The 26,638-nt window shown below is 42.0% G+C and overlaps 2 protein-coding genes across 5 annotated transcripts in view; both read right to left on the reverse strand.

Annotated features, from left to right (window-relative positions):
* CHPT1 (choline phosphotransferase 1) overlaps positions 1-8,051 on the reverse strand; it is a 22,952-nt gene extending 14,901 nt beyond the window's left edge. Inside the window, exon 1 of one of the 2 annotated variants that reach the window (XM_076339727.1) lies at positions 7,770-8,051. In XM_076339727.1, coding sequence (XP_076195842.1) covers positions 7,770-8,012 — 243 coding nt within the window. In that variant the 5' untranslated portion in view covers positions 8,013-8,051. The remainder of the gene's footprint in view (positions 1-7,769) is intronic. The other variant, XM_076339718.1, reaches the window with a different exon arrangement.
* A 6,187-nt stretch (positions 8,052-14,238) lies between these two features.
* MYBPC1 (myosin binding protein C1) overlaps positions 14,239-26,638 on the reverse strand; it is a 78,599-nt gene continuing 66,199 nt past the window's right edge. For 2 of the 3 annotated variants that reach the window (XM_076339771.1, XM_076339750.1), the window contains 6 exons: positions 25,312-25,471; positions 23,625-23,761; positions 22,534-22,720; positions 17,642-17,700; positions 16,161-16,200; positions 14,239-14,341 (listed from right to left, as the gene is read on the reverse strand). In XM_076339771.1, coding sequence (XP_076195886.1) covers positions 16,180-16,200; positions 17,642-17,700; positions 22,534-22,720; positions 23,625-23,761; positions 25,312-25,471 — 564 coding nt within the window. In that variant the 3' untranslated portion in view covers positions 14,239-14,341; positions 16,161-16,179. The remainder of the gene's footprint in view (positions 14,342-16,160; positions 16,201-17,641; positions 17,701-22,533; positions 22,721-23,624; positions 23,762-25,311; positions 25,472-26,638) is intronic. The other variant, XM_076339761.1, reaches the window with a different exon arrangement.

The following is a 26,638-nucleotide window of genomic DNA, read 5'->3' on the forward strand; positions in this document are numbered from 1 at the left end:
CACTAGAAATCCAGGTCAAGTGATTGCAGCAATACATGTTTGATGTTTACCAATGGAATTAGTCAAGTTATTTAGGTTTTTTCTCCCTTGTTAGTCCAGTTAAACAAAGGAATTTTGTGTTGGGGGATGGGCTTAAACCAGGGAGTGAGTTCTTAGCCATCTTTTGAAAAAGTTTCTCTCCTCTGATGAAGGGGGAAGGACAGAGCCTGTGGACAACAGGAGGAGCCTACTGCCACCCTGGCTTCGCGGATCACCGAGAGCCACGTGGAGGAACAGAGAGCTCAAGACCTTCTCCTGGCACAAGCTCACTTGGTCAGATGTTCTGCAGGGAGACAGCGGCTACCTCTCGGCCCCCGTTCTCACTCTCCACCTTTCCAAAATAGAGGGCTGTGAGCCATTGCTTAGGTATTTCAGGACATAAAAGCGCAGTCAGGACCCTGTTGAAGCTAAGATCATTTTACTTGTGACATAATCCACATATTAAAGCTCCCACAGTAGCTATACTGACTTTTTCAGAATAACTTTGTTGTATGGAGAATAACAGATATTCTCAAACAAGGCAGCTCCTGACACAGACCTATGAATGAAGCGTCATGAGCAGAAAGGCCAGGAGAAACCACCAGTTTCACTGCAGTCCTTTAACGTAGTATTTTAAAGACACCTCCAATTTTATCACCGATATTACTGTGAAATGCCACAAAGGTAATTTTACGAGGTGTCCTTACTGTGACATACTTCTACTAGTTATGAAAAGATAGCTTGAGATCTATCGAAACTTGTCATGCTAATCCCTGGATTTTGGCAAGTAAACCAAGCCACACCTGGCAATTCTGTCCAGGACACCACTGTTTTTTTGTCTGCATTAGGCTCCCCTCCTTTTGCAAACATCTACCTATAACTGAAATAGATTTTAGTTTGCTTTAGAGTCATCAGGTTCTGCATACCACGGACAAAAGTAGACTGTATCCAGTGCTAAATATGCAAGCTAAATTCCTTACCCACTCTGCATTCACACACGCACCCCCCCCCAGTGTGGGGCACATCACCAATTAAGTCAAATGCCAGAGCATGGGCAGTTTCTCACCTAACTGGATCATTTCCATAACTGAAACACCAGTCAGGGACAGAAACCTGTTATGGCACATTCTTTTATCATTAGCTGTAGCGCTCTAATGCCTTATGCTTGGTATTATCACAGTCTTTTGAAATGCAAGCTCCATGAAATACAGCCTCAATTCTAACCAAAACAGAAGGCTTGCATGCTCGTTACTGCAATCAGTTTATGAAAGTTTCCATAACCCACAGAACATGAGGCAAGAATTCTTGTTCAAGGTAACATCGTCTACATTTACCTTACCTCAAAACAAGTTTAACACATTAAATGTAAAAATAAATAAATCAGTTTCAACTCAAACCTCTCTTATCAGGTCTTTTTGACAAAGCAATGTCTTTTGTTGAGTTTCAAGTTATTGTACAGGTATAATCATTAAGACTGCTGATCCAAGTCTGTTTGCATTAGCTCCTGCTGGGACAAATCAAAGCAACGATCCCCTCAGACTCCAAAACTAGAACGCTCTGCTCATTGACAATCTGGAAAAAGGGGAAGAGGTCTTCATCCTCTTCCCAGTAAGGATATCTGTATCTGTTAACACCTGTAGCGGATGCATCTGTATCCCCGCAGTTGTGGAGAAGGGAAGAAGATCCTAGTAAGAACAGGTGTCTGAGAGGGCTTAGAAACACAATCTGGAGCATTTCGTCCCTAGGCTGTCAGTTCAAATCAAACCCAAAGTGGTAACAACCAAAGATCACTCATGATCAACTATGTATTTAGCAGATTAAATGAATGCTCTAATGTTTTAATCAGTAAAATAACAGTTTTCCAAATCACCGAAAGTGCACAGAGGTTTCTGAAGTTCCTAACAACCACAGATTCTCTCTGCTATCCACCCTCTCAATACAGCTACAGCTGCCGTCTTCTCCGCCTTCTCACATGCCTGGCTCTTCATCCAGGGATGTCCCCTGCCGGCTTCCCACGCTGGACCCACGTAGTTTGCAAATTAGAGAAGTGGGAGCATTTGAAAATGCTGACATGGCTGACAGACTCAGCAGAAAGGTCAGGAGGCTCCCAATAATCATCAGCTTTTCACTGATGAGGTGTTTATTACCTCTGCCCAAAGTTATATCCTGTCCAAACGAATGTATTATTTGGCCAGAGCTAGATGCTATTCTCATGGAACTAGAAAAGAACGCAAACCCGGGGTGGAGGGGGGCCGGGGGGAAGAAGGCTTCTCCACTTCAATTAAAAAGGATGTCTGAAAGATGATACAGCCCCAGAATCTTGTCACACACAGATTTGGTACGGCAGGTCTGTCGTCTACTGAACCAGAGGGTGTCAAAACAAAACAATGTGCATATAGCGTTTGACAGGTATGTGTGGCATGCCTCTCCCTCAGGAAAAAGCATAGGTTGAACAGCAGTCCTCATTCTTCTGCTCCTGTGATTCCACACCACAGGAGAGCACGGACAGCTGCAGAAGACTACATGTGCCAAGAAGATCCCTTAACACTTATTTCAAGCAAAGCTCTCAAGCCCAGAGTGTTCAACAGCCCAAGCTTATGCAACATTTAAAGATTCAGCCCCCCTTCATTACTCATCACATTTAGTCATAATCTCGCTTCCTCAATCCAACAACACAGCAACTAATTTCACCCTAGTTTACACAGCCCCTCTCTGGAACAGATGCAGAAGAGAGAGACACATTTTTACTGGACTTCCTCCCTCTTCCCCCCAAACGTGGATCATTTCCCTGACTTCTGTTTCACACAAAGCACTATGTACAATTGTACTAATAGCAGGAGAAGGGAAGGGGCTGTTTAAACCTGCATTACAGCAGGGGAGAGGGCAGGGAGAAGAAAAGAAAAAAAAAAAATCATACTATAGCCCAAGTGCATTTCATGCACACCAGGGACTCCCTGCATTCCTTTAGCATCCTCCTCTCCCCAACAAGCTCCCTCTGAAAGAGCTCCCATCCTTTTGTGTTGGGGTTCCTCAACCTTCGCTGTCTTCCTTTATGTCAAATACTTCTTTCTCCCATTCACTACCGAGTGCTCCATTCCTCACTCCTGGGTACGGGCTGGATTCCCTGCCCCACCCACTGCTTTGCACCTCTCCTCTACCAGGCCAGGGCTTAATGCTTCTTCCTTCACGCCCCCAGTTCATACCAGCTGTTCCAGTTCCCCCTCTTGTCTAGTTCTTTATTCTCACTCCCACAAAGCTCAGTTGTGCCCTTGCTACTTACATAATTCCATGCCTGTCAATATCTTCCCTTCATTTCTCCCTCTGACAGGAAAAAACTCAAGACGATGCCTCTTTCAGTTTAAAAGATGGGGTTTGGGGGGGGTTGTTTTGTGGTTTTGTTGTTGTTTTTTAAAGGGGGTTTTACAAAGCGAGATTGAGAGAAGCAGAGACAGCACCTCACTGACGTTCCTTTCCCTCCGAGCAGTTAATAGTAGAGCTAGCTAGAGCCGCCTAGACCCTCCCCTACTTCTTGGTCTCCCTAGATGCACGGTTTTCTAAATAGCATGTTTCAGCAAGGTATAGCACCCTTTTATAAATGCACTACACCATTTTTTAAGCAATTCTACAGAGCTAGCCATCACAAGCCTCCCTTCCCTCCCTAGCTCTGCTCTCTGCATGAGAACCCTTGAGCCCCTGCCTCCTTTCGCCATCACTGCCCAAACTGCAAATCCATAATCCATGCTTTTCTCTCCCTGTATTCCTCTAGTCCCAGTAACCTGAGGAAATTATAGACAACAGAAACAAAGGCCTTAAAAAACCCCAAATAAATGAGACATGATGGAACCTAGGAAGCCGAGAGCATGCAGGACAAGTCTTTATCACTGGATGAAATCTACACTGATCACTCTGCTTAGATCCTGCTGTAACTGCTACAAGATTTTTTTTAAATAGATATAAATTCAATACAAAGTAATAATTACTGTTAGCATGAACTTCTGTCCTAAAATTCTAGCTTCCCATGGTATTTTAGAGAGGCCTGTGGCTGAGCTCGAAGGATTACTGAAGCTAGGCCCCTCCATGACCAACCATGAAAGCAGCAGGACCAGTTTCCTTTCTCCTTTTTAATAAGATAGAGAATCATGTTTATCCAGTTTTCTTCCTAGTGTTGATGCAAGGAAAAAATTAACATGTCAGTTTTCCCCAGAATGGGAAAGGGTAACGAGAGATTCATGTGCAAAACCTAGTGAAGTAACTGTAGCTACTCCAGAGCAGTCAGCTTGCGGTAGAGCAAAACAGTTCACTGTCAAATGGTGGGGATAAAATGGAAATCTGCCTTTTACACTCTAATGCAGCAAATACACACTGTTCATACTTAAAGTCTGCAAAACTTTTCATTCCTAAATATTTTATAATTAGTGCCAAAAAAAAACCCAACAAAAAAAACCCCACACCAGCCTGCAGTCACAACGAAGAAGATATTTCAACCCTCCACAGAACATGAAATGTGCAAGTGGAGTCCTCCGTACCACCACACCTGGTGTAGCAGTCCCATATATTATTTCTACAGATTACGGTCCTAAGTTACACAGAGTAGGAAACTGGACAAACACTCCACAAAAATCTACACACATGGATATTAGTTACAACAGCGCTTGAGGGGTTCAGTCTGCTGTAGGCTTAGCTACAAGTAAGAAGGCTTACGTTTAAATGTGCATTTACAGAAGACAGTGATACAATGCATGTTCCTACTAGGCAAGAAAACGTTACTGAAGTAGACAATATTTTATAAAGCCAAAACATACTGCACTAGTCAGTAACAAACTGGCTTTTAGTGGCTACCGATGCTGATGAAGATAAAAAGAATAGTGCATAAGGAAGTAACAGCTACACAGTAAGAGGACAAGGGAGCATTGTATGGCTTCAGACATTAATTGCTTTGTGTGTGTGGAGAAAGAGTATTATTAAATTGTGGAATTCACTGCAGTAGGACATAATGGAAGGTAAAAGTACAAACAGGTTCAAAACAAATAATTCAAAAGGCAAAATCATGAGGAAGAAGGTGTCTGTGGGGAAACAGATCCATCAGCTGCTGTTCTAACAAGTAACCTGAGTAGCATTTCTCACCAAGAAACCCCTAAACCAGTGCCTTTTGGCAGCTGGAAGGGTATACTGGGGAAAGATCTCTTCCAGGCATCTGCTAGCAGCTGCTCTCCAAGGGAGTTCTGAGCTAGGTGGACTAATCAGGCCTGAGGATGCTTTCATTTGTAAGACTTGGTTTTGTTAGTTAGCAGCTAGCAGTCTTACTTCTTTTGGATGGTTTGTACAAACATCAAGACTTCAGTGTTTTCAACAGAGGACTAATAGAAATGGCCTACTTAAGACTGCTTAGGGAAAAGAAAAACACCACACAAACCAACTCATAAAAAAAACAAACAACAAACCCACATCTAAAACCAAATCCTGCTTGTTACTTTATTAAGTCATCTATCCAGTGCTCCTACACTTCCACCAAGAGAATATAACAAGTTCTTGTTAGTCCATCAGGTAATCAAGACTTGTTCATGAATGGAAGAGGTGGCTTGGCAGTACAGAGAGGTGATGTTGAAATGCCCTATCCTATCAGTTCAGTCTGTGATTCAGTCTTTAACATCCTTTACAGTTCCACCTTCCCTCTAGCCCTTCCAGCTCACACATTCAAGTCAAAAGTACAAAGGAGATATCAGAATAGCACATATAGCACATATTAGTGTTGCAACACTTTTTTTAAAAAAAGCCATCCAGACACATAACATCTTAGGTGGAAGACGAGCTGAGTCATTAAAGAAGCAGAAGAGGCATAACAATGCCCTAAGTGATGCAGCAAGAGGAAGTGAGGGCTAGTCTCCCAGTGCAGAGGCAACAACAAAACAACAGAATAAGGGGTCTGGCTTCATGCTACCTATTTATACCTATTTATAGCTGATAATACTGATATCTGAACAAGGAAGTTTGGTCCAGACTGTAGGTTCTTATAAAATTCAGCTTCTGCAATTAAAAAAAAAAAAACCAGCGAAGTTCCTAAAACTCAACTTAAGCTTTCCTGGAAGGAATAATTCCCTGCATGTCTGCAACACCACCTTTTTCTTTTTGTACAAGAGCCCTCAAGGGAAAAATAACTTAAAATTTACTTTCTGCTTTCTTTTCTGAATAGCAAAGAGAAAAAAAATAAAATGAACATCCAGACACATAGCTGGCACACAATTGATATCTACATCACAAAACTGAGCTAAAGATAGCAGTTCCACAAGCATTTTAATTCTGAAAGTGCCACTAGAAGACAGTCTGTGGTTTCCAACCATTCACTCTCATCTCTATCCTCCCTTCTACTGCCTGCAATGCCACAGAGTGCCTCTACCTGGTGGTGCAAATGAGGGAAGTGATTAGCGTCAGACCAAAGCAAAGTTAATTTTGATCTGCATCAGCTTCCTGATATGTCTGCCACAAACACCTCTGCTAACACAAAGGGCAAAGCAACTACAGAAAAAGAAGGGTGCTTCCATCAACAAGAACACTCATCAAAGTATATCCAAGTTATTAAAAAACCCTAACCAACCGCCACCTCTGCCATTAGGATTTAAGCCCATCAGAACACAAGAAAAACAACCACCACCCTTCAAGATATTTTACCTACACAAAGCAATTTTCCCCTGATATTTCCCACCTTAACTACCATGAAGACTCTGCACTGGGAAACTCGTAACAGGCTAGGAAGCTCCAACAGAGCTCCTTAAATTGTCAGAGAAACTGTAGGCAACCCAGTTTAAGCGACAGCAGCATCAGGCCACGCTAACAAGCCTGTCTTCCCTCCAGAAGCTAAAGCAATTAAACATTTCCCACATGAGGACGGGAAGCATTTGAGCTGCTGTCAGCTAACACATCTGTGACACAACCAAACCTTGATTCTGAACTAAGCGATGCTGAAGTGGCATCAGCCATGCCTTGTGGCCAGCTCTGGCCAGCTGTGCCCTGCTACTGGGCACATTCCGCACCCTCTCTCCTGGCCTGCAGCTGTTTCTACCTCCACAGCCCCTCTGTTACGGCCTTTCTCTTAAAAACGGTGTTGACACAGCTTACGTCTCCTTCCCAGCAAGCTGCCTGAGCAGAGGCACACGTGTGGCACCTAAGATGGTCCCTGGAGGAGGCTGGGCTCCCACACGCCAGGGTGAGCCTGGCTACACCCTTGCTCCGCAGCATCGGCGTGGGCCAAGCACCCGGTCAGAGCCCATCCCCACGGGGACCTCTGGTCAGCAAAGGGCTGGGGAGGAGAGAGGAGCCCATTGAAACTCACCCTTTCACATGATCCCCGGAGCAGTTCAGCATTCAAACCTTAACACCCATCCTGACCCCTGCATCACTGCTCCCCTGATTTCTCAGGGCAAACCCACAGTGCTACCTTAGCCCTCCCTACCACGGGAAGGGCCACGCCTATTACCACGGTGGAGCCGCAAGTGATAGGGCACCGCACCCTGCGGTGGGCACGGGCCCGAGCGCTCCGGGTACTCTCAGGAGGTACCGAGGTGGCTCCCCCACACCAGGCCGCCGGGGGCCGAGCTGCGGCACACGCTCCCGGGGCTCGCAGGGCGGGTGGGCACGGGGGCCCCGCGGGGCGGCGGCCGGGCTGAGGCGAGGCGGTGCCGGGAGGAGGCGATGGCAGGCGGGGGAAGGGGTCAGGCTGTAACGGGGAGGCGGCGGCGGGCCGTGGCGGGCGGTACCTGCTCGGTGGCGCTGGGGCAGCAGGCGATGAGCGGCAGCGCCGTCAGGCAGTTCAGCAGGAGGCCGCCCAGGGTGATGGCGTTGGGGGCCAGCCCCAGCGGGACCTGCTCCACCAGCCAGGCCCAGTAGGGCTGCAGCCACGGCTCCAGCAGCGAGCGCCCGGCCGCGCTGTAGCGGTGCTGCTCCAGGCGCTTCAGCTGCGCCGGGCTGAGGGGCGCGGGCAGAACCCAGGGCACGGCCATGCCGCCACCGCAGCCCCGCCGCGGGGGCCGCCGCTCGCCGCGCACCGGACGGGACCGGGGTCAGGCCGCCGCCGCCGCCGCTCGGGGCGGGGCTGAGCTGAGGGCCGCAGCGCAGCGGCGCGAGGCGGAAGAGGCCGACGCCCAGCGGCGGCCCTGCTGGAGGGGAGGCTGTCGTCCCCGCTACAACTAACGCGGGGCGGGCGCCCCGGCCCGCCGTTGGTTCTTTCACCCCGAGTGCACGACTCTCTCCCTCGCCCGCAGCAGGGGCTCCATTTCTGGGCGGGTTGCCCTGGCCGTGGCGGCTCCGCCAGCCCCGCCTCGCCGCGAGGGGATGGGGAGCCCTCGGTCGTCGAGGGGTGCGCCCCGGGAGGGCCCGTCCGGCGTGCTTCCCGCCCGCCGCCATTTCCCCAGGCCCGTGGGCAGTCACGGCCGGCGCCTGGTGCGGCGGGCCTGAGCGCCCGCGTCTCACCCCTGCTGGTGCGGGCAGGGTGGGTTCAATCCCCCTCTCCCCTGTGATTTTCCTTACTCGTCTTACTTTCCTTTTGCACGTTTTACACTGCAGCTGATGGCCGCAGCGGAGGCGCATGCAGCAGGTGGCCGGCGAGGCTTGATGCTGGAGCAAGGCATAAAGGCAGGGCTTGGGCGGCAGGTGGGCTCCCTGCAGCCAGCAGGACACCACAGCCATGTCTGCAGGGAGGTGATCCCCACTGTATCAGCCAAGGGGTTGTCCCCCACTGGGAGGAGACCCACTGCCCCCTGGGGAGCGGCCATCTTACATGTTATGGGGCACCTGAACACTGTGTTACGCAGGACTGCCTTTACCTCCTTGACCTGCTTAGAGAAGGTGCTTTGAAAAAAATGCACCTTTTCAGAAATTGCGGCACTTCAAATTATTTGAATTGGTCATGTGAAGGATTTAGGTGTATCCCTGACTCTCTGGGAAAGTGTGGTTTCTGAATGTGGCTAAGGAAAGGTAAGTACTGTGTAGCTGTATGAAAGATTAAGTAGAAAGTATAAAATACAACTTCTGATGAGTATTATATACCCAAGTGGCATCTTCTTAGAATCGGAAATCTTTTTTTAAGTTATTCCATTGTGGGCCAGAGGCTGCAGCTTTCTGGCCAGACGCAACAATTTCTTGGACAGTGCAGTGGCGTGTTACTCAAATTGAGCTAATTCCCTTTGTCTGATAAAGTTAATATGTTTTTGAGTAGCTTTCTCTACTGCTAGGGTCAGAAATGGGTGACATATGCAAAAGGGTGATTTCAAAATCCCTTGACATGGTATGTGTGTCCCAAGTGCTATGTTGTTCATCTGCTGATTTCATTTACAGATCAGTAAATACAGTATGATACAGCAATTGGGATTAGGGGCCAAAACAGAGGTGAGAGGAACTGCCAGCAAAGGAGGGGGTAATACATAACGTAATAAAGAAAGATTCAGTAACGGCCAACTAGAGAATGGCAAAAGGGAGATGTGACAATTAGATTCACAACCAGCCACATCCCCAGTCCACTGGAATCACTGGGTTTGGAAAAAGGTAAAACTCTTGTTTCTTTTAATACCCTGTGCATCACTGTGGTCGATGAACACAATGGTACTGTTATTTATGGAGAGATTGCTCAAGCTTTTTGTGATGCCAAAAGGAAAAGAAGAGAAACTAGGAAAAGAAATGGAGGGGAAATTAAGTGGTGTAAAAAGTGAGGGTCAAATGAGTAGAGGAAGAAACAGAGTCCCGACTGAATTTATCACTAAGCTTGGGGAAGGGTTTATTTTAATTTAAAAAGTATTCGGCAACAAAGCATGGAACAAGAGAACATACAATTTAAAGTCCAGTGTGTTTAGACTTGCAGCACTTCCTCAGTATTCAGTATACACTTTTGCTTCCAAATGCTCTCTGCTTCAGCAAAGCAGCAGCTTTACTTGTCAGTCAGGAAAGCAGGCCATGAAAATCAAGTGACAGTAAGTACACTGTGCTTAAAATAGAATGCCTTTGCTCCAGAATCCAAAATGCAACAAAAGACATTCATAAAGTAAGTCTCCCTTCACAATGCTCTGTAAAAGGTAGCAGTATTATACTTTTTTTTCCCATAAAATGAAGTACAGGAAGCTTGAAACATTTTTTTTTTAAAGGAATATTTTTTAAAATTTCTGACTCTCAGTAAAGACCTTATAAACAGCATATCCCTATTTAAGCAGTCTTTAAAAGATTTGCATGTGTTTTTTCTCCTTCCCTTTCTATATTTGTGAGATTGTTTTCAGTGAGGGAGAGATGGGCTGACACTGGCCATGATCTTTTAATGCAAATGGGTAACTACGATGCCTGCATCAAGCTCCACATACAGCAATTTGAGAATGGATCCTTATTTATACAACAGTAACATTTATACACCAAATGCTGTTCCATGGGCAAGGAGACCAAGCCAAGAGAAGACAAAATATTTTCCTTTGGCTTCCTTAAAAATAACCCCCTTTTTTTTAATTAACTTTGTTGCTTCTTTCTCTGTGTGTGTATCTGTGTGTGTATACATGTTTGGGTCTGCCTTCTTACTCCAGGTGACAGCTTTCCTTGACCTGTGTAAGTCAAACTGAACACCAAGGCGGAGCTTTCAAAAATACTAAATTCCTACCAGATACGTGAAAGTGGGCAGAAAAGAAAATCCTTATTAAAGGTGCTACTGAACTCAGCACATACTAGTTGATGGAGAGTGTACATGGCAAACAGATAATATGAATAATGCAACTAGCTGAAGGCTTAAACTGGTTTCACATCTTAAGAGACGTCAAGGAACACAACCATAAGCCAGGAAAGCACTACTAGTTTCACTTCTCCTGGAGCTTTTGTGCTTTGCTGTTACTTTCTCTCATGTGACCAGATTTTATTTGCTGTCCTCTGTTACTCCTATGTCTCTTTCACGTTCACTAATTTCCTGGAAATTCCATGTGAGCCTACTTCGGAGAAATTTCTTCTTGGGAGCATTTCTTCTACAGCATGATATTCTGCTGCTTCTATTCTCTCTAGGTCGCCTTGCCTGTAGTTTTTGTTATCTTTGGTACGTCTTTATTCTCCCAAGCTGGTATTAACTGCAGATTTCATTAGCATTTTCTTAACTCTGTGGTTTTGGTCACTTTATTTGATCTATCAAACACCATCCCTGGAGAATCCCATTAGGTGAATCATCATAAATCAAAACTTTATCTTTTGTTATTCTCTATTTAAGGTTCTGCAGCCTGTTTTAGATCTACTAGAAATCCCTTTCCTATCCCACCCCATCCTATTATTCCTCTCAAAGTCTTTTTCAATTAATTTTTAATCCAGAGGCTTGGCTGGTCAGCGTAGTTAGTGAGAGTATGAATTTATAGCACACTAATGCTCACTCACCTAAATTCCACCCGTGGCCCGATACCCAGTACTTCCTATTGGCGTGGCGCATCTCAAGCCTGAGGGACAGCCAATGGCAAATGCTGGGCAGCACAACTGGCGAGGAATTAAGGGCATCTGAATATAACGCTAACCGTTCACACAGTGAAAAGTAGCTTAGTTCAGCTTGTCTTTTAACACTGCTGGCATCTGGTAGAAATTAGAGTAGCTAATTCCATCGGCAGAGAGCCTACAGAAGCTGAGATTTATGCTGGCTTCCAGGTTAATACGTATGGTATATTAAGACTGAGGAGGCAGATAGATACATAAGCTTGAAGCTGTAAACACCGTTGCATATAAGTGCAGATGGCTGTGCACATCCTTTTTGGCTTACTGAAAAGCACAAACTCGACATATCTATAGCTTTTGGGCTGACTATATGTCCTGGTTTTGGCTGGGATAGAGTTAATTTTCTTCCTAGTAGCTGGTACAGTGCTGTGTTTTGGATTTAGGATGAGAATAATGTTGATAACACACTGATGTTTTAGTTGTTGCTAAGCAGTGCTTACACTAGCCAAGGACTTTTCAGCTTCCCATGCTCCACTGACTGAGAAGGCTGGAGGTGCACAAGAAGCTGGGAGGGGGCACAGCCAGGACAGCTGACCCAAACTGGCCAAAGGGGTGTCCCACACCATGTGACATCACGCTCAGTACATAAACTGGGGGAAAGCTGGCCGGGGGGGCCGCTGCTCTGGGACTGGCTGGGCATCAGTCGGTGGGTGGTGAGCAATTGCATTGTGCATCACTTGCTTTGTGTATTCTTATTACTATTAGTAGTACTAGTATTTTTTTAAATTTCAATTCTTAAACTGTTTTTGTCTCAACCCACGAGTTTTCTCACTTTTACTCTTCCGATTCTCTCCCCCATCCCACCGGGGGGGGGAGTGAGCAAGCAGCTGTGTGGTGCTCAGTTGCTGGCTGAGGTTAAACCATGACATAATATATCTCAACAGACTGATATTATTTTAAATGAGGGCCGTGTGCTTAAATGTTTAAACCTGCATGGCATATATTCAAACTCACCCTCTCCCACAGCCTTCTGTGCTTCAGAACAGATGAAGGGAGACCCGATTCACTGGTGAGATACAGAATAAAGAGAAATTATTAATCCTTTATGGTATTTTCTTCTTAGTAGATGTTTTGCCTTCTTTCATGTGTAGGTGTGAATGAATGTGTAGGAGCGAATTGATTTTGGCAGCAGCAGGGTGAAATGCAGGTGGGGGGTGTCCGGGATCACTGGGAAGGGAGGATTGCTTCCTTGCACAGATGGCAGCACAGAAGAAATCACAAAGATAGGAAGGAGAGAAGGAAGAAAAAGGATCTCAGAGCAAGTAAGATTTACAGAACATTAAGTGAGAAAATGCATTCAGATCTTCAAGGTGAAAGAAGTGGTAATTCAAGTGAAAAAACACCAGGGATGGCGATTCATAGTAACAAATTCTTTTATTATTGCATAATTACTGACTGCTGGATGTTTGAAAAGGCGCTGATGTCAAATAACCATCTTGTAATGTACTACTGGTCTAAGTAGACCTTTATCTTTATAAACCATAATTGAAGATCAATCATTAGTCAGTAAGCGCATAACCTACCCTATCTATACAGCCAGAGTGAGAACTGGTAAATAAATGACAGGACAATAGGGAATCGACAACCTGGCCAAATTATGTGTGACCTTGTGTCTCACACGCTTCAGAGTTTGCTGGAGACTTACAGACAATCACCCCCACTCCTGAAATACTTGGATATTAATGACGCTAGAGTTGGAAAAGCAATGTAGCCATTTTACCTTATCTGAGGCATTTTTGCCTTGCATGGTAAACTCACTAGTGATACGGTCTCGGTTCCTTTTCTGCTACGATACCTGCAAGAGCTCCATGCATTGCTGAGGAAGGGGGCAGATCCAGAATGCTGAAAGCTGTCACGGTTGGCGTTTATATTTAAAATATTGAAAAAGTATAGATACAAAATTGCATGTATCTATAGCATTTATCTTCACTCACATTCTGTGCCATGTATCTTGAAGTGTAAGCCCGTTGGGTTAGGTGACTGCTGATACTGTTTTCCACTCAGTGTGGTGGGCTCAAGTTCCTGCTTTACAGTATGTGGAAATTAAATAAGAAATGTAGTAAGATGAGGCAGAAAAAAGCCAAAAAAAAAAAGTAAACAAGAACTTGGTAGATCTTAAACACTTCATATTTATTGTACATTAAATAAAACAATTTCAGTTCAGTTGAGAGACTGATGGGTTGGATTTAGGAAATCAAAACTTCTAAAGGAAGATATGTTCAGCTTAAATGATCATTAAGTACATATGTATTAATTACGTTATAGTAAAACCATATTCTGTTAAACAATTCTCAGGTGCATAAGATACATTATCAGAGGTATGTATTCCAAGGGTCTTATTGCACAGCTACTGGCTAATCCATGTACTTTCAGTCTGAGAAAGATAATGCTTTGTACCACCGAGTACAAACTCTGACTGCCTCCTCATGTTTATTACACAGCTTCTCCTCTTTCCTCATTAAAAACCAGAACACAATATCAAACAGAAAATAAAGCTGAACATTACAAAACGTGTGTTGTCTTCAGTTCATTTAATTTCAACCCCAAAGCAATCCATGCGTATTCTTTCTTTTCAGTAAGAGCAGGTAGGGAAAACAAAACAAGAAACAAAAAAAAAAGGGGAGAAAAAAAAAAGAAAATCCCCAACCACACGTTTGTTCTGTCATTGCAAGAACTAAAATGCTGTAATTCTGCTACCAATTTCCAGCGCAGTGGGAGAAAACACTGTGGATGGACTCTCACTTCCCCTCAGTTTTGTCTGCCTGTACTTCACGCATATATGAATCAATGATATGCGGAGGCACTCCATCCATCAATAGTCTGAAGAACGAAAGCCCACCTACAAACAAGGAATAAGACAATCTTCAGGTTGAAGGTCCCTGGAGCAAGAGCTTTCTACCTTTATTTTCTGGCGTAAGAGACAAAGATTGTCAGTCCCTATTGCATACTTCATTTTGAGACGGGGTAAAATTCATCCCTGTTCAAAAGTCCAGCACAAGAATTAACCATTATTTAATCTCTGTACTACACAGAACTTTCCTGTCCTCTTGCGCAGGGTGAATTTCATTTCTAGGATGTCATATATTCAGTCATTTTTCTCACCCCATGCAATAGTCTACGATGCTTCACCTCAAATAACCCTCCTGGATTTCCATCAGGCTGGGTGGAATATAGTCAGAGATGGAAGTCAACCCAGAGGGAACAACGTAGAAAACACTTGACTATGATGAGTTGTGGAAAACATGCAGAGACATTCAAATTATTCTAGTGTTGGGTCTTATAATGGTTTATAAGTATTTAGCAAAATATTTACCATGTTGCTTGAAAATAACAGCTGGGATGACCTGCGCTTTTTGACTGTGGCTTAGCCACCGTGGGTAAAAAACTGAACCAAACCTATTTTAAATCACTGCTATAATAGAAACCTAGGCTTATAAGAAAGCCATTGGAAGTACTCAATGTTTTCTTTGGTGTTCTGGAAGAAGGGACAAGGCAAAAGATTTTTGAAGAACGTCTAACAATTTTAGCAATCCAAGACAAAATATTTCAGTGCCCAGAAAAACATGTATGTAGTGCCTAACACACCAGCCAGTGCACCACAGATCCCACTGATGTAGAAGTAGTAATTTAATACAAATAATCCAAATCAGGAGTGAAATTTCATGCCATTGAAAAAAATGTCATGGAAACTAAAGACATGGGTATTTCTGTTAATTTCATTGAAATCAAATGATATTTGGAAGGAACAGTGGGAAAAAGATAAATATTTTGCTAAAAGCATTAGAGCCTGCCCTTTCACGAGGCGAAGGGTGGCATTTGTGGTAAGAAAGCTATGTACCATTACTATTCCTCTTACAAGTCTGCAGGAGTATTCCATTCTGCAAGTTGCAAAACCACCTGCTAATGACTGCACTTACCTTCGGAGCCTTTTCTGGAACACACCAAAAGCTTTAAAGCAAAAGTACATTGCCAGGATGAAGATATCACTGTCTCTGAATGCTTCAGCTAAGTGCAACTGAGCGGATACTTACATAGAGCATTTATCCTGAGTACAGATTTTAGGATTTTATAACCTTTATTAACACAAGGATTATCCAATTGAAGTGCTATTAGTTACCAGTGATTATGAGACTGTGCTGTCTCATTTAACACCGTCACTGTTGCAGAACTCTTCGCTCCTGACCTTAGGTAGATGCACAATTCAGACAAAAAAAAGGCATGCTTTTTGGCATTCTTTTCAACTCACGTAGTGCAAGTTGTGATACAAATCATTCATTTTTAAATGAAATGAACTGTGGAATAAATATTTCATTTATGTAGAGGTATATTCCTATATGAAAATAACTGACTGTAAATGCAAAATGCTCTGTTATTATTTGCATTTTATTCATGCTAATTAATCATGCTAACTCATGCACTGTTAAATCCCATTGAAACGTGCACTATTAGAAGGTAGTGGGATGTACTACTAGGAGGAATTACCGTAACAAGCAATTATTTTAAAAATCTGGATTTATATGCATTAAAACTACCGTGCTACTCATTTTAAAAAACATTTTCATTAAGTGAAATAATGAAAATCATGCCATACTAGGCAGACATTGTATGACGTGTAAACAGCCATAAGCTTCATATGCAAGAACCATATGAAAGCTTACCTTAGATGACAATATACATTCAAAAATCCTTACTGTGTAACTAAGGGAGAGAGAGAAAGAGAAGTAACAATTTAATCGCAAACACAAAAGTAGAGAGAAAATGTTGAGTGAAATTATGCTTACAATTATGTCAAGATGATGTTTTAATCCTTAGTCATGTAAAATATGTAGGAGTAGAAGCACATGAAGAGTAAAAGGTAGGGATCCAGTTCCACTTCAAAATTGTCATTAATATGTAAAAGCTATATTAATATGTACGAGTAACTATAACTCCTGTAATTAGTCTAAAGTATAGATTGGAACCAAATTATGCAACTGACATTTATGATGAAAGTTTCCAAACATAGCTTCAAGGAAGCTAACACATATATATATATAGTATTTTCCACCAGGGGAAAAAAGCACACGCATAACACCGAAGCATATATATATATGTCGAAATTCTGTAAGGCAAAATAATCAAGCACAGACTGATAACATACCTGTGCACTAAAGTATGTACTTTGCCACATATCCACATTTACATTACTTAAAGCATGCTATTTACTGTATAGGAGCCCTCACCTTTAATTAAACATTTTGACTCTACAAAACATCCATATGTATATACTTACATATGTACGTATATAAAAGCACTCAACCTTGTGCCTATTGTAGCCATTTAAGATAAATACCTTAATACTTCAGATACTACAGGAACATTATCTAGCCTAATTTCTTAACATGTTTTAGGTTTAAAATAGTAAATTTAGATGCGTAATATACTGGAGACTAGTTTCTGGGCATCTCTGACATTTTAAAACTGCACTGCCAATATTCTGGATTTGGGCAAGGTTACAAGCAAACACATTTCTATAGAAAGAACCAAATTCTCTGAACCCCACTGAACCTGAATTTAAAATAAGCTCCAGAGGAAATGAAGTAAAATTATATGCTTGTAAGTAAAAAGTTTTCACTGATTTCAATTGGATCAAGATTTCATCCTTAGATTCCGTAATGCAAGCTCAGGCATGGATTATCACTCTCAGCACTAACTTGTAACCAAAGACTATAATTCTGTAATAAAGAATGCCTTTTAAGCACAGCAAATGACTTTATGATACTTCTGTTCTTTCAATAACTCTACAAGCTAACTGAGAGCTGTTTTTCAAATTTCTGTCTCCCGGAAATGTCTAAGTGTTCTGGTCAAAGGTAGTCACAGTCATTAAATAAATTCTTTATAGGTACAGGTAGTTCTATGCCCAGTGGTATAGCAGAAATATGTCTAAAACCTTTTTAACTCAGATGTTAAATACCCATATTCTTGATTAATTTGGCCTTCTTTGCTCATGTGACATAGACGTTGTATGCCATGAGACACTAGCTAGTTTAATCTAAAAAAGCAAATAAATGCACACTTTGCATGCAGAAAATGCGTTTGCATGTGGAAGGATAGGAAGGGAATGAAATGGAATGTCCAGAGAAGTATGCTTATTATAAACCTGATTATTCCCCGCCAAGAAGAATGGTTCTCCTGGGTTAATTACTCCATGATATATCACTGCAGAATTAGAATATTTATAGCGGTATTTATTCGCATTTGAAATTCTTCCCAGTTGATCTTAACACCTTATTTTTTAATATTTCTTATACAGCATCTTTGCTATTTTCAACCTATTAGAGTGATCGCCAGCCTTGATTTCGCTCTTAAGATAAACATTCTCCAAAAACATTTGTTTCATGATAAAAGAAGCACGGTGCTTTATCTGAATCTTTTCATTGACCTCAGTGAAGCTGATAAGGAATCAGTTCCTTACTGCTTGTGATGAGAGATTTACAGCCATAGTTAGGGATCTACCTCAAACTTAAAAGATATCTATTTTGAATTTTCCTTACGTAATATATATAATTAGACTCTGTGTATGCATTATCTTTCAAGATATATGAGGTAGAGTTATTCTTTTGTCTAAGATCTATTATGACTTTTTTCAGCACATTTATATTTACAAAAAAAGCCATTGTACGTGCAGTTGTACTGAGCAGCTTATATAACTGCCATCTTTAAGTTCACTCAGCAAAACTGAAAATACAAGAATGAAGTACTGTCTATCTGAAATGACATCAGTAAACACAACCCCCCCCTTTTTTTTGAGGACCGAATAAGAATTTATTATTTTTATGTTTTTATTATTGTGCTCATAATTATCATTAATTATTTTTCAAGAAATGAGCGTTAAATTTAGTAACAACTAGGGGTTTTAATTTGGCACTAAAATACTGTAAGTGAATGGCTAAAAAAGTAGAAAATTGTAGCATACTGATAGTATTCATAGCCAGAGTATTCATAGCTACTCGGTTGTTCAAATACTATGCAAAATCAGAAATCCTACACTTTTCTGTGAGTAGTTCTATGACATTCCTAGGACTGGGCTTATATATATGCATGATAAATTTCAGGTCTCCAACACCTCAGAAATAGATGGATAAAATAAATTCTAGCCAATATAAGGAAAATTCACTTACTGCAGTATATACTGCTGCATGGCATAGAGCTCTTTAGCATGACTTACTATCCAAAGACCTGTAAGAATAGCACTGTAGCTAGTACATTTACCAGATAGGTAGCATAGCCTTGAGCCTGTTGGTCATATTCAGGCAACATTCAGCTGTATCTCATCATTTTACAAACTCAGACCTTGATAGTTACTTGCTGGAGTAAAGCTGAACCAGTTCAAAGCTATACATGTGAAAACACACACACACACACAGATTGCAATCCATTTCCAGTGAGTCGGAAATCCGTAACTCTGCTCTGTGTCAGTGTGATGAGCAGTCATCCGAAGAGCCCTCCTAATTGAACAAAGAGGCTGGGAAACTTCAGAGAACGATAACTCAACACATAAGTCAATAGAAGAGTGAAGTAAGACGTAATTATGTTTTTATGCTCCAGCTGTTTAATACTCATTTGCGTTTGCCTGTATCATATAGCAAACCCTGAACCTACCCTGGTTTGCCAAGCTACAGCTGCTGTATTCGCTTAATCCTATTCCCTTTGAATTCATCAGCTGAACTGCCGGTCATGTTAAGAGTGTCAGCACTGAACCCTTACAACAGCTGCCCTGTGTCTAAGCCCTACAAATTGCTAGTCTAAGCAGTCTTCAAAAAGGAGTCTAAAGTAATGGCTAAGCGTGCCAGGATGGAGAGAGGAATCTCAGCAAGGGTGACCACTCACAGCCCAAACTGTTGGGAGAGAACCACAATACAAAGCTTGGTGGGAGGGAGTGAGACTGCACCAGGTGATGGTTGATTTGAGACTGGGTTCAGAAACCAACCATTAACTAGGGGAGGTGGTATTTAGCCCATCACATAGCTAAGAAGAGAGAAACGACACACAGCCCAGGTGTGATCCTAACAGCCTGCATTTTTCAGGACTTCTTCCAGGTGTGATGCAAAAACTAAAGTACTGCTCTGAGCAAGTTGTCTATGGCATAGTATTCAATATTTTCAGTTGATCTTTTAAAGTAAATATTACTTTCTTTGAGAAGAAAGAAGGCTTTTTGAGTCTAGAAATGTCTATGCTACAAGCCTTTTGCAGTCAGTGGGTGTGGGAGGTTTTGTTTGAAAGTGGGAAAGGGTGAACTAAATCTTGTCTAAGGGGAATAACTTGCAGCCCCATTCTCACTGTAGCAAAGGCATGTTCAACTGCAACCCCAAGATAAGGTGCCAGAGGAGTTGAGACTGTAGGACGTGCTGCAACCAGCTGATAGGATGATTAGTACAGCCCTCAGGACGTGATGCAAAGCCCATGCATCTATCCAAGGTTTCCTGTGGGATGAATGATCAGGGGGATACTTGAATCTGACTGAGGTGCTAGGGTGTGTCGGCAACGTTAAGAACTGAGTCAAAATCTCAGACTCACAGAGCTGGGAGCAATCTTGAGATGTCATTTAGTGCATATCATAATCCTAACAAATTGTACTGCTGTCATTCTTCTAAGCTGCTCTTAAAGGCTCTTGGTACCAAAGGCTTTACAACCTCTGCAGGAAATCTGCTCTAGTGCTTCTCTGCTCTGACTGTTGTCTACCCTAAATGTTTGCTGCCATGTTGCCAGATATAATTTTTTTGGTTTTAATCTTTAATGCAGCCATTGTGGAAAGAATCAGCTGCGAATGGGACAGGCCTGGCAGCCTGTGAACATAGTGTATCATGTGCTCTCCATTTCAGAACACTACTCAGAAAACTGGACCTATGAAAGTTAAATGAACATTTGTCAGCAAAAATCATCAGGGACTAGCTGTACCTGGTAACCGCTTTAATGAACAGAACTGTAGCTTTTTTCCTAGAGACATTACTTCTAGTTGACTGGAAAAGGATCTAAGCATTCCCAGCCTATTTCAGATACCACTCCATAAACGTCCATAAATGTAAGAAATTAAACTCCCCATCAGTATTGATCAAAGGCAAAAATCTCTTCACATTTGTCTCTTAAAAACTCTAACATAGAGCAGCTTCCACTGCTGCTGAACAATTTCTTGGGAACTGTTGCATATTAAAAGAGAGCCTGAATGAAGACATGGTGTTTGTGTTATGGTTCAAAACCAGCAAACTTAATTCATCCTGATATTCAGTGAAAAAAGTTCCAAGATCAACAGAAGCATCTATATTTCACAACAGCTGGAAAGGGAATTACTGAAGAAGAATATGTAATCCATGGCAATGTTTGGAGTTTGGACTTCCTAAAATGGAGAGATATTAGTTAAATTATTCCTTATCTTAAAAATGTTTCACAGTATTCCGCACATTATATGTAAAAAATTCTTTGTAAAACAAAGGACAGAAATAAAGAGCTTCTTGTATTTAAAATGTAGTATTTTGTTGTACTACAAGCAAAGTGCGGAAGATAAAAAAGTTACAGCTGAGTATAAACGTGCGTAAGAACTTTAGGGCTTGGGGACTTAGGAAGTTTAATAAGATGGCAAACTAATGTGGCCTTTCGGTATCAAAAAATAGATGAAGCAGCCTTCTCAGGTGATGAGGTCTTCTGTTACACTGTGAAATAGACAGTTTGCTTGTGATTAAGGAAAACAATCATACTTCCAGGATGAGGACATCACCTTTTAAACACAGTGTCTTAAAAATAAATCATGAAAATTAAGAAACATATTATGCATATTTTCATTACATTAGTTAAATGTTCAACTTCATAGACCAAACATTTATTGCAATGGCTTCTTGCTAGCAGATTTGAGCTGTGGGACAAGATACGTCAGAAAATACAGAAAATGGAAATTGAAATCCAAAATAAACACAATACAATCCATAAGAATAGTAAATATTACAGTTTTCATTATAGACTAGCATGATGGAAATAATATAATTACGGCCATATTCAGCTAGCCTAAAATCCCTCTAAGTTCCTGAGTTAGACACTTCCTATCATCTGGCTTTAGGCAGCTTTCCTTACTTATGACCTCAAATTAATTTTTTCAGAAATGCTTAGCTTATTCCACAGTTGAAGCAAAAGCCTTTGATGGGAGTTAGTCCACCTAAATATGACCCCATCTTTTCCTAGGAAATAATTTTCTGAAAAATATGGTCCTGAGATTATTCATTAGTAGTCCAATCCAAATCCTATTGCCATTCGTGATATCCCAGTCAATGCTAAACTACCTGGAATTCATAAAATGTATCTATTAATGAAAATAAAGATATGTCTTCAGTTGTAGAAGGCTAACCTCCTTCACCCTCTTTCCCTGTATTTGCAAAATCCATGGTTTTGATTACTTTGTTCTTAACGCAAATACAGCAATTATATCAACTAGCTTCTGTCCTTGGGAACAATACTGCTTTTTGCTACATGATTTTGCTAACAAACTACATTAAGAAGTTTTCCTTGGAAGCGAATGTTTGGTTTGTTTAATACATAATTTTAAGGCAGACAAAGAGTGCCCTGAACTAATCTTTCTTCCTTCTCTCCTTATCCCCTTGCCATTTCCTTCAGAGATCTGTCTCTTATCCAAGCTGAGTTTTTTCATCTTTTCCCAAAGAGCTCTGTGGCTGAGGCTTGCTAGAGTTTGCCAGGTAAGTGGCACAGCTCTAAGAGGTATAGTCTACCATTTTGTCACTTGTGGAAAAAGTCTTTGCAATCACTGAATATGTGAATTGGTGTGTGTGTGGGGGAAGGCAATATAGCATAAGCACAGCACGTTGGTCCTCAAAAAGAAAGCAAAGCAACCAATATAGTTTATTTTTTATAAAAAAAAGTTATTATTTTCATCCAGGAAAGTTAAAAAACTTGTTTGGACTCCCTTTTGCATTTGCCTTGCATACTTTTGACTCCTATGCAGATGGTATTCAGACAAACAGAGCATTTGCCATGATTTAAAACCCTTACCTTTTACTTCCAGTTTGCAATCAACTTCTGCCTCTCCAAGTTCATTGACTGCTCGGCAGGTGTAAGTACCTCCATCATAGGGACTGGGTTTGCGGATCTCCAAGGTGCAGACACCTTGGTTACTGAACATTCGGTACCTTGGGTCATTCATTATAATGACTTTGTTTTTCAGCCAGGTTATTTTGGGCTGTGGTAAAAACAGAAGAAAACCCACATGCACAAACCTATGAACTTAAATATTTTATCACTTTTTGTGGTGTTCTGTTGAAGTTGAATAATCCAGAAATCATACAAAATAGATAAAATAGTGATAGAAAGGAAACTGTAATTCTTAACTCAAACATAAACACGGGCTGCATCGTGCATCTGTTTTTAAGCACGATTTTTTCAGTACAGCTCCTATCACATAATTAAAGTCATAAGTGTAAGCCTGTTATCAATATAAGAGGTCCTGTGTAACGATAGCAAACATCTGAGCAATAGCTTTTGACATCTAGTTACTCTAAGTCAATAAGAAAAACATGATTTTTCACAGTATTGCACACAGAACAGTCAGAAACTGTGAAGGTGAAGAGTGAACAGCAAACGTTCTTAAACACTCTTGAGTTCTCATTTTACTAGGTCAGTTCAGTTTTTCACAACAGAAAACAGATCACAAAAAGACACAACTCAAAAGAAACTGGAAGATGCATTGCACAGGGCGTCTGAGAACCAACGTGGTCCCCAGAGTATTCCTGTAATGCGCTTTCTTAAAGCATAATTAGCTTTTTATAGAATAATTATGTCTTTATTTTACTAACAACCTTTACTATTAACTGTACAGCTGTTGTCAGTGCCGGTCCCAGTATAGCCCAGCCTTTTCCTGAGGTTCTGCCCTTTCACTGAGTTATCTGTAGATTTAGTAACTATTATAATGCCTATAACACAGGTAAGTAGGTCCTTTTTTGTATTCGTTAGAGTCCACACCACTCTCTTTGCCTTCAGCCTGGCTTGTGAGAGAGACAAATGGTAAAAATGGCATCACAATTTTTATTGTCAGGTTAAACTCCCTTGTGTTTTAACTGATGATAGTGTTACGAGCTATGCTGTACCTTGGGGTTGCCCCGAACACTGCAGTTCAAAGTAGCGTTGTAACCAGCTACAGCAAACGTGTTGACTAGAGGCTGAGTAAACAACGGCTGTTCACTGAAGTCAAAATCGTCGTAAACTGGGTATTTGTAGACTTTACCTATGAAATGAAAATAAAACATTTATAAAAAGAGTGTTGGCGTGTAGCTAAATACCCAAGCATCTTAAAAAGCTACAAGGAGTCTGAATCTGTTCTGATCTGCACTGCTTTAGGTACCAACCTGACTCTAGTAGTTGCACTTGTAGGGGAGGCTGGAAGTGAGCCTGGGAAGTGACTTGGTCATGCTATAGGGTAGATGTCTGAGAGCCTCTCTTTGTTTCCTGAGTAGGTGGTATACAAAATAATATACATTTATTCTGTGTCTTTGCCTGCATGCCCTGCATGTTACAGAACAGGACGCATCCTGGCTGATGAACTGCGGGATGGCTGCCTTGACAAGCCGTGTTCACTCTGTTGCCAATTACTTTTCACCATTTGTTCTGATTACAAACTGGCTCTGTATCTGAAAATCCATTTTTCTTTCTGCTTCATACAGTGCACTAACAATACAGATACCCGAGTGGATGTAGTTTCTGTACAAGGAAAACTTGGTAGTAAAATCTAGTTTCTCACTGCCACTTTATCCCTGCTCTGCAATGGGGATTACCATCAATAAATCATCTTCACCCACAAACTAAGCTGGCATTTAAAACAGCTGGACAGACTCTCATCTATTCCTGTGCACAGGTATCATTAAACATCTTTGCTTCACCAACACCTGATCCAAGCTCTCGTACTGACTTCAGTGTAGCTTAGGCCTGATACTTGCTCTCATGACGAGGGCAAGTAAGCAGTGATGAAAAACAATTCCTATAGCCATTTTTTTGTTCATGATCCCATTTCTAAAAGAGAGGTAGTTTTCTTTTTAATAATGGAAGTGGGGTCCAGTACCCTGGGCCTTCAGTCCTTCAGCCTGTCACTGTGTTGTCTGTACAGGTTGTCTGTCCTCTGCATCATGGCAGTCATGTATTCCTTTCTTTCAGACAAACTGAGGTAATCTGGTTTGATTTTCTTCCTTTAAACCACCTGTCTGTAGAATTTCCCTTCCATAAAGGGACAGTTTATTTTTTTTTTTTTTTAAAGTTTACAGTACCATTTCAAACTGACAATTTGGGAAATGTCAGGATTTGTGACCACAGAATCAGAATTTGTCCAGCTCCACCTGCAAGAGATGTGAAGCAGGGGTTACGCTTATCTGTTGGATCCTGCCTGAAATGGACGGGAGCACTTGCACAGCTGATGCCAAGTCTCCACTAACAGGAGGCAGGATTCTAACAGAACCCACCGCTTCTAACTGAACAGCTTCTTTACTCCTCTTCCAGCTCTTGTCAACTTGGAACTGCCAGTGGTGACACGAGTATGAGATGCAAGATCGTAGAAAATGTCAGAACATGGGAAAAATGTCCCACTCTTGATTAAAAAAAACCAACTGTGAACAATGCCGACAAACTGAGAAGTCCTAATATGAAATGTCCTAGCTGTTACTTGTACCTGGTCTTGGGGCTAGGAATGCATCTGAATGTTCTAGAGATATGGCCTTTACCTCTAACCACCTTCCAGCCTCCGAACACACCCCTTCCCTTTTGACAAGGAATGGATAATTAGCTAACCATCCTTTGCAATAAAAGCGCTCTCTTTGGTCATCGTTGCATCCTCACTGAGGCCGCACATGTTTTCAGCGAAGATCCGGAAGTAGTACTCATTTCCTATGACGAGCTCGTTAATGGTGGCACTGGTGCGGTGGTAGTGCTCGATTACTGTGAACCACTCCTGAAAGACACAAACACAGAGAGTAAGCTTCCCCACAGCACCCTGCACCTCTCAGCCATTAACTGTTTGGAAGAATCATCAAGCTCGTGGGAGTAAGATTTTTCTTTTAAGGGAATGTTAATGGATACTAAAATAGTGAAGCTGGCAAGAATTAATTCTTCTGTCTGAAATGAGCGATAATGAGAATACCACAGAGCTCACTGCTGAGCAGTGAAGGCCAAATGGAAAGTGAACCCTACTGAATTGTTACGCTCTCTTAGCTGGGAGCGTTTGTTTCAGGAAATCCAATATTACAAAGGTTGTATTGTGTGAGGCGAGGCAATGCAGGCTCCTTCATTCCTAGTCCACACTGCTGACAGAGAAGGTACTGCTGCAGGTAAGAAAAGTAGTAGCATGCACTACTCTGAAGTAACATGTACTCACAAGAGGCCAATGCGCTAATCTAGCCCCTGTTCCACAGGTTGAGTGTTCATGAGAAATGTAATTCTATGCAGGTGGTCCTCTGGTATCTAAAGGCTCAGATGGGGAGGTGGGTTTTAGCGCTTTAGTCTTGCAGCAGTAACAGGACGTGTGATCTCTATCCTAGCACACAATAGCTAAATAACAAACTGAGGTGAATGAGTTTAATGCTAAAAATGCGATTAATATGAAGCACAATATGACCACAGCAATGTTTTTGCTTTTCTTTACTCTGCCCTACATAGTGTTCTTGCTTTTCTAAAGATGAACTTGTGCTGAGTTCCCTGTGCCACAGTTTGCACTGATATCTGGTCATCTTTAAAAGCCAAAGTGCCCTTTGGTAAAAGAGTTTTCTGTAGAAGGCCAGCTGTGCCAGAATTGCAAAATTCAACACCACGGAGAATATGGGGATACTATGACCCAAATGATCCATGACACACTGGATCCTAGACACTGCTGTTGTTGCTTTCTCCTTAACACAGTAATTTAGAGATGGGACATCATTGTTCTGGTCACTGTACAGAGACCATCTCTTCTTACAGTCTGAAGAGAAAGAAAAAATGAAGGATGGGAAGGGAAATAGTGGCACAGGAAGAATGAATTGATCAGACCGTGAAGCAGATCAACATATTTAAGGGGGGGGGGGGGGGGTGTGGCAAAAAGATTCCCTTAGATAAGGTAACTCCCAAAATATTGTCTTAGATTTCC

This window comes from Aptenodytes patagonicus, chromosome 1 (assembly GCF_965638725.1).
Source record: "Aptenodytes patagonicus chromosome 1, bAptPat1.pri.cur, whole genome shotgun sequence".
NCBI classification, from domain to species: domain Eukaryota; kingdom Metazoa; phylum Chordata; class Aves; order Sphenisciformes; family Spheniscidae; genus Aptenodytes; species Aptenodytes patagonicus.